Genomic DNA, 7,500 nt, shown 5'->3' on the forward strand with positions numbered 1-7,500 from the left:
CGACTAAGTTTTCATACATTTGAATATTTGAAGGATTGTAACGAAGCGTTTTCCCCTAAAATGTGAAGGATCGTGTTTCTCATCGTCAAACTTCCACTTGGTCGTTTTCTTTCCCTGCTTTGTTTCTCTCACACCATTTATCTTTTAACGCACAGCTCATTTGTTCTGTTTTTCCCGTTGTCTCGCATTAGAACACTTTTTTTGTGGTACGCAGTTCTTGTTGCCATATCAACCCGGCGTGTCGGAGCGTGGCGCACGCTTCCTCTCCGTCCTGCTTCAGCTCTTTGTCTCCGTGCTCGGATCTAATCCCTGCGGTGGAGCGGCTGTCGGGCTTAGAGACTGTCAGTCTGTCGGAGAGCAGACGGAGGGAGGTGCCATTGTTCACTGAGATAATAGCAGAGCACTGGAGTGGAGTGTTTTACACACACACACAAACACACACACACAGACTCACACACACAGACACACACACAAACAGCTTCTCGAGCTCTGCATGTGGCAATTACCGCTCCTCTCAGCAGCTTGTGGCATCTCCCTCCTTTCCTCCTCCTCCACCTCCTTTCCTCCTAATCTCCTCTTGACTTTTCCTCATCCTTCTCTCACTTCATCTCTCCATCTTTCCCTCTTCGCCTCCGCTCCTTCTCACGCTCCTCCACTTCTGAGAAAGACAGTCACAGCCTGGATAATCTGCAGGCTCTCCGCACCTCGATTCCCACGTCCTCACCCAGAACACCAGTGTCTTAATGCTGCAGTTTGAAGATTATTGTCAAATTCAAACGGGAAAGGAAGGAGAGACTGTTTAAAAACATGTCAGAGCCACGTCTTTGTGGAAAATCTGTCTCTGCTACTTTCTACAGACTGAGGCTGAATATGAAACAACTAGAAAAGACGGCAACACACACAGAAGTAGATCAGAAGGAAATACAGTCCAGTTTATAGTCTGCATCCAAACTAACACGTTTCAGTTTTAATGATGTATTATGTGTCACAAACCCACGACCACTGAGAACACACGTGACCAGTGTGCAGCCAATTAGAGTTCTAGAGATATACGTTCCACATACACACAGTTAGTAGATATATAATTACCATGAAATAACTGGAATTCAATAATATGAAGGTTTCTGTCCAGATACAAATCTCTCCTCTAAAAATGATTATAATGGAAATGTTAACAGCATCTAAAACAACGTGTAAGTTACACCTGAACTCATCCTCAGTCTCCTGCTGTCTGTGCTTATGAGTCTTGCTGCATTTCCAGACTTCTTTCCGCCTGCAGGCTTCAGGGAATCCAGCTCAGCATCTCCAGGTCAAAAGCTTGATTGTCTAATCTTTAGGTTATCGTCTTCCCGCTGGGAAAATAACAGACCCGGAGCCTGTTCTCCAAACATGCTGAGCTTACTCCACTGGAGCTCGGCTGCAGAGCGGCTCTGGAGTCAGGAGTTTGTGTTCCACATCACCCAGAGATCGGCTGCTAATCAAAGACTTTCTCCATTTGAGTTTCTCCGGATGTTTTCACAACATCTCATGCAAACTAAACCGTTCACAAGGTGTTTCTTATAAATAACCTCGTGTTTTTCTGACAGATGCTGTTTTTATGTCAAGCAAAACAAAAGAGTTATAAAGTGAGATGAGGCAATAATCGCTTTTATTTCCGCAGCGCTTCATTACAGCTGAATAAAACCAGGTTAATCCTAAAAATAACAATACAACACGAATATCTACAGAAGGTTAATAAAGAAAAGCGTTTGAAGGATCAAATCTGAAACGATTAAATTGTAACACTGGTGAATTTAAAAGCTTGTTTCCACATGAATACATTCCTGCTTGGGATGTAATAATACAAACCACATCAACAGTGATATTCATCCGGACTCACAACATGTCATCACACATGTATTTATGGAAATGTGAGTGAGAGAGGGTTTCTGCTTGAGGAGGAGCAGCAGCCATCAGAGGTAAATGCTCCTCCACCACACCATCAATTTCAATTGCTCCATTTCGGTGTCTTATCAAATCCCCTGCAGCCGCTGCTTCCTCTCACGTTCTCTGCTCTTCCTACTAATGTCTGTCACAACACCTTGAAATTTCCACTGAATGTTCCCGATCAGGAACGAGGCCAAAGTGTAGGAAGCCTCTCGGTGGTTCGGCAGCGGAGGAGAAGAAGCTTCGAAGGAAACTAAACCTCAGGATTTCACTGCTGTTTTTCATTTCTCCGCCCGTTCTCTGCTATCGCTCTTCCTGCCAAGCTCTCCAGATCCACAGCTACATAGAAACTAAGTTAACGGATAATCACATAACAGCAACCCCCCCCCCCCTCACACACACACACACACACACACACACACACACATATACCATCCAAGATAAATGAGCACTATCAGCCCCCTACCTCACTTCTAACAGATTAATGTGTAAGCGTATCCCCGGTCCCCCTCCTACACACACTTCTCACTTTCACTGTCAAACACACACACACACACACACACACACACACACACACACACACACACACACACACACACACACACACACACACACGCAGCCGCCTTATGTCAGTTCAACAGATAATTTCCCTCCTCCGGAAACGCAGCAGATGATGCAGGCGATCGACACCGTGCACACTTACGCACATTAGCGTGTTCGCATACGGACGTGAAGAAACACCCCGATCAGCTCGAGACGTTAGGAGCAGCAGGCGAGCTCGGGTTGAGTCAACATGGTACATCCCATCGTGCACACGCAGGATGGGATGTGCTCATCACCACCAGCAGCTGCAGCCGACCACCATCAGGACTTTGTCATGTTCTCAGAGTCTGAACCAGCAGCCGCCCACGTGCAGCCGCCTGTAAGAGAGCCGCCCGGTGACCTTTAATCATCACAGCTCAGCGGCTGGAAGGGAAACGGAGTCGGCTGGATCTGTTTGTATTTAGCTTTCATCGACTTCTGTAGCTTTCCACCTCCATAAAATATAGAAAACGACCAGAGCAGTGTCAGTCTGCATACAGCGACCTCGACCTTTGGACCTTTAACCACCCAAATCTGAACAGGTAATCCGTGAGTCTAAGTGAACATTTCTGCCAAATCTGAAAGGATTGTCTTGAGGCTTTCTTAAGATCCCCAGTTCAGGAGGAGATCACATTCACAGGAACAGAACGGACGACCTGAAACCATTCGGCCTCCAGCTGCTGTCACACAACACTCTGTGAAATCGCTACACACTTGAAGAAGTTAACTGAACAAACTTTCCCCGACTTCACACGACTCAAATTCCAGTCACGATCCCAAACTTTCTACGCATATCAAATGTGTCAGGTTGAATTTGAGGGAGGAAATATCTATAAATTCCTGCACCGCACAGCTCGAATGTTTCCGTCTGAAGTAAAAACAAAAAGGCCCGAGGCATGAATACTCAACTGGGTGGAAGCAGAAACCAGATGCAATTAAGGTTTAGGTACACACACCACCGACTGACTGTGTGTTTAAAATGTAATGTGAGGAAGAAATTCCATCAGTCAAAAAAACGTGAAGCTAACAAATTGGGAATATGGGTTTCACATGATACCATGAAATACATTCAGGAACCTAAAATGAGATTCCCTCTGTAAACACGTGTAAACCTGTTAAATCGTTTATCGGAGCCAGACAGGAAACGCTCTGATGTAATCACGTGAAAAACATCTGGGCCGCGATTCAACCAACTTTTGACAAATAAACACCCGACAGAAATAAACAGTACAATGGAGAAAGCGGGAGAGGAGATCAAAGTGCTGACCGTGTGTGTGTGTGTCTGTATCTGTGTGTGTGTCTGTGTGTGTGTGTGTAGGTGTGTGTGTGAGCCCGGCTACACTGGACCTCTGCTTTCCACGAGTGCCTGGAAGTTTTTATCTGACCGAATGAGTAAAGAAGGCTGCGGCCGTCGAAGCGGCGCTCGGCTTATCTTCCTGCGGCGCCTCTTCTCCGGCAGACGAGTGGGGGGGGGCACTAAGAGGATTTCTATCTATTCTGGTGTTTAATTTAATTTCTCCGCAGACAGACGGATTGTAATTTGGTGGTTTCTCCATGAAAACGTGTTTGGTTTCATAATCTAAATTAGGGGATTAATCAGGAGCCCAGAGAGCTGCTGTGTGTGTGTCTGTGTGCGTGTGTGTGTGTGTGTGTGTGTGTGTTTGTGTGCGTGTGTGTGTGTGTGTGTGCATAATAAAGAGATTCCATCAGAGGTGGAGTTAAACACGCTGTCACAGGTTTTGCACGTTTCATCACACAAGCGTCGTATTTTCACAAAACTCATTTGCTTCCTACACGATGATTAAAACAGTGAAACAGCAAAAAGAGCAAAGAGAGAGAGAGTGTGAAGTGTGTTATGTGTGTTTATGTCTTTTGTGTTATAGATGAATCTGTGTGTGTTCGTCACATGTTTGCATCGTGTGTTATTATGTTGTGTTGTGTACAGTTGTGGGATGTAACAAACTACATTTACTTTGTTACAGTACTTAAGCACATTTGTCTTTTACTTTAACTAAGTCGATTTATTTTCAGCTAATTTCCACTTTTACTCCAAACTACAAATATCTGTTACAACTGTTCCCCTTGTTCTTTATATTTTACTAAAGTGATCCATAACGAAGAGGGGAATCGTTCTGCTGATCCAATCAGAGCAGGCCGGTAGCATTAGGCCCCGCCTCCTGCAGCACTGGATTCGGAGGAGACCACCACAGCCAGGTGTAGTAGACCGTTGCAGTAGGGAATGGGCTACAATCAGTGAGTACTTTTACTTTTATTACTTTGAGTATATTTAAAAGCAAGTACTTACTTTAGTAGAAAGTAGAAAAGTTAATGTATTACTTGAGTACATTTCTGTCTTTATATTTTACTAAAGTGATCAATACCGAAGAGGGGAATCGCTCTGCTGATCCAATCAGAGCAGGCCGGTAGCATTAGGCCCCGCCTCCTGCAGCACTGGATTCGGAGGAGGCCACCACAGCCGAGAGAAAGCAAGTACTTACTTTAGTAGAAAGTACAGGAGTTAATGTATTACTTGAGTACATTTCTGTCTTTGTATTTTGAGGATAAAGTTTGAGCAGCAGCAGATCAACAACCCTCCGAACCTTCTTTTGTTCTCATTATTTCTTGGAGTCATCCTCTCGGGTCCTGAAACGTCCCCGAACCTCCGAAGACTAAGAGTCCTTCAACCTCTCATCCAACATTTACCATGTGTGTGTGTGTGTGTGTGTGTGTGTGTGTGTGTGTGTGTGTGTGTGTGTGTGTGTGTGTGTGTGTGTGTGTGTGTGTGTAGTACCTGTAGTGTCTGGTGTCCCTCAGGGCTCGGTTGCTGGGGATGCGCTCGCTCTCCCTCTGGTTGAAGGCGTACAGCGTGTACGGGTCGTCTCCGGGCTTCCAGCGCCGGGCGCTCAGGTAGCTGCGCTCGTCGAACCCGTCCAACATGTCCTCCCACTCCGCCTCCGAGATCTGTCAATGAACCCGTCCCCATCCGTCAGTCTCCTGGTATCACACTTCAGACATTTCAAAGATACTGACTTTACTGATAATACTTCATTTGTGGAGTAGGTAAACGATTTGTTTCAGCCAATAAGTCGATGATCTAGATCGATCAGTGAGGAACCAGAGATTCAGTTTTATTAAAACCACACTTATAGACAAATGGAAACTGTGAGAATGTTCCCTCGGGGTTTTGTTTTCTTTGCTTCAGTCATTCGAGCAGAGGAAACTGTGTGCGAGGTTTAGTCATAAATGTCACATTCTGCCTCTCGAATTCTAACCTGTGATTATCCACCAAGGAAAAGTGTGTGTGTGTGTCTGTGTGTGTGTAGCTGTGTAAGTGTGTGTATTGAGTTCTGATGGCCACAGCGAGGACATTCTAAAAGCATCCAGGGAGCTTTTAAAGGTCACTTCACTTGAAGAGGATTTAGAGAGGTGTTTAACTTCCTGTTCTTTTCGTATTTAACAGGATGAATCTCAGACTTTTTCTTCTTCTTCTTCTTCTCCTTGTTTTGTGACTAAAAAAGCAAAATAACATGAAATGAAATTGTGGATTTTGTGGAATTTGAACATCGTTGAAGACATTTTTGATGATGTGAGAACACAATGCAACACAATACATGGATTTATCTATATATACAGTATATGTGTATTTGTATCTACGGTTGTTTCTTGCATTTAAATGCTTTTCTTCTTCTTCTTCCACATCAATAAATGATTTGTTTAGAGATTCATCCCTTTCCAGAAACACAGCAGCAGAAACAGAAGTAGAAGTTTGGGATGAAGCTGCTTCTCTCTCTCTCCACAGGTCGACGGTCGTGCCACGGTGAATAAATGGAAATCAATACGACCGCCTTGAAGCCAGGAAATCAACAGCTGAATTTATGGTGCTCTTTTAGAAAAACAGGCTCCGATAATGTAAAACACATTCGGTTTGTAGCCGGTAGCCTGAAGGCGCGAGCAGCGTATGACCCTTTAATATGCTAATCTGTGAGAGTCAGTCCTCCTGCGTCTCTGCAGAAACCCCCCCGACACCCCCCCCCCCCAGAAAAAAATACAAACATCATAAAGTGAGAAATAAAAAGTTAACGTGGCACATAAATCCCGCTCGGCTCCGAACAGCTGGCCGAGGAAAACACACGGTGGCGACGGATCGAGAAATAAGAAATAAGAAATAAGAAATAAGAAAACTAAAGCTTCAAATTCCTTATGGGGACAAACAGCAAGTCCCCTTAACTTAAAATCACAGGATCACTTAAGGTGAAGACAGAAGTGCTGCACTACCCACAATCCTCAGGTGTAATAGCGAGAGCCTTTGATTACGCTGTTACCATGGAAACCACGAAAACTCTGTGGCTACACACAACGGAAGTCGATACAAAGTCCTAATAATGATAGCTGTACAAACCTGTGTGTGTGTGTGTGTGTGTGTGTGTGTGTGTGTGTGTGTGTGTGTGTGTGTGTGTGTATCCTTTGAGGGTGTGAGCTTGTCGGTATCATTTCAGAGTGTGTGTGTGTGTGTTTCAGTTGATGGAGAGGGAATGTGTGTGTGTGTGTGTTTCACTGTGTTTGTGTAATGCATGAGAGAGACAGAGGATGTATCTTCGTGGGCGAGCGATATAAAGAATGTGTATTAACTCTCTCTCTCTCTCTCTCTGTCTCTCTCTCTCTCTCTCTGTCTCTCTCTCCCTCTCCCTCTCCCTCTCCCTCTCTCTCTCATCATAAACACAACACGGAGCTTCAGCAGAACGCTTCACTTGTCATCTATCTCCCAAACGACCACACTGACTCGTAGTGGAGATGAATGAACGCACACACACACACACACACACACACACACACCGGGTCAAGGCGCTGATGGTGTGTCGAGCAGAGCAACATTCAGGCGGAGCAGCCGTTTGGATGGAGGGATGCAGGAAACGAGTGACACTCCTCATCTTCCTCCTCGCTCGTCCTCCTCCTCCTTCCTCCTCTCTCCTCATTATTCAGCCGTACGACTTG

General features: G+C 45.1%; 1 protein-coding gene across 1 annotated transcript in view; it reads right to left on the reverse strand.

Annotated features, from left to right (window-relative positions):
• The window catches only part of galnt14 (UDP-N-acetyl-alpha-D-galactosamine:polypeptide N-acetylgalactosaminyltransferase 14 (GalNAc-T14)), a 104,238-nt gene that overhangs the window by 77,167 nt on the left and 19,571 nt on the right, over window positions 1-7,500 (reverse strand). The window contains exon 2 of the mRNA XM_061091420.1: window positions 5,300-5,469. Within this exon, the coding sequence (XP_060947403.1) occupies window positions 5,300-5,469 (170 nt within the window). The remainder of the gene's footprint in view (window positions 1-5,299; window positions 5,470-7,500) is intronic.

This window comes from Limanda limanda, chromosome 18, assembly GCF_963576545.1.
Source record: "Limanda limanda chromosome 18, fLimLim1.1, whole genome shotgun sequence".
In the NCBI taxonomy this organism is placed as follows: Eukaryota; Metazoa; Chordata; class Actinopteri; order Pleuronectiformes; family Pleuronectidae; genus Limanda; species Limanda limanda.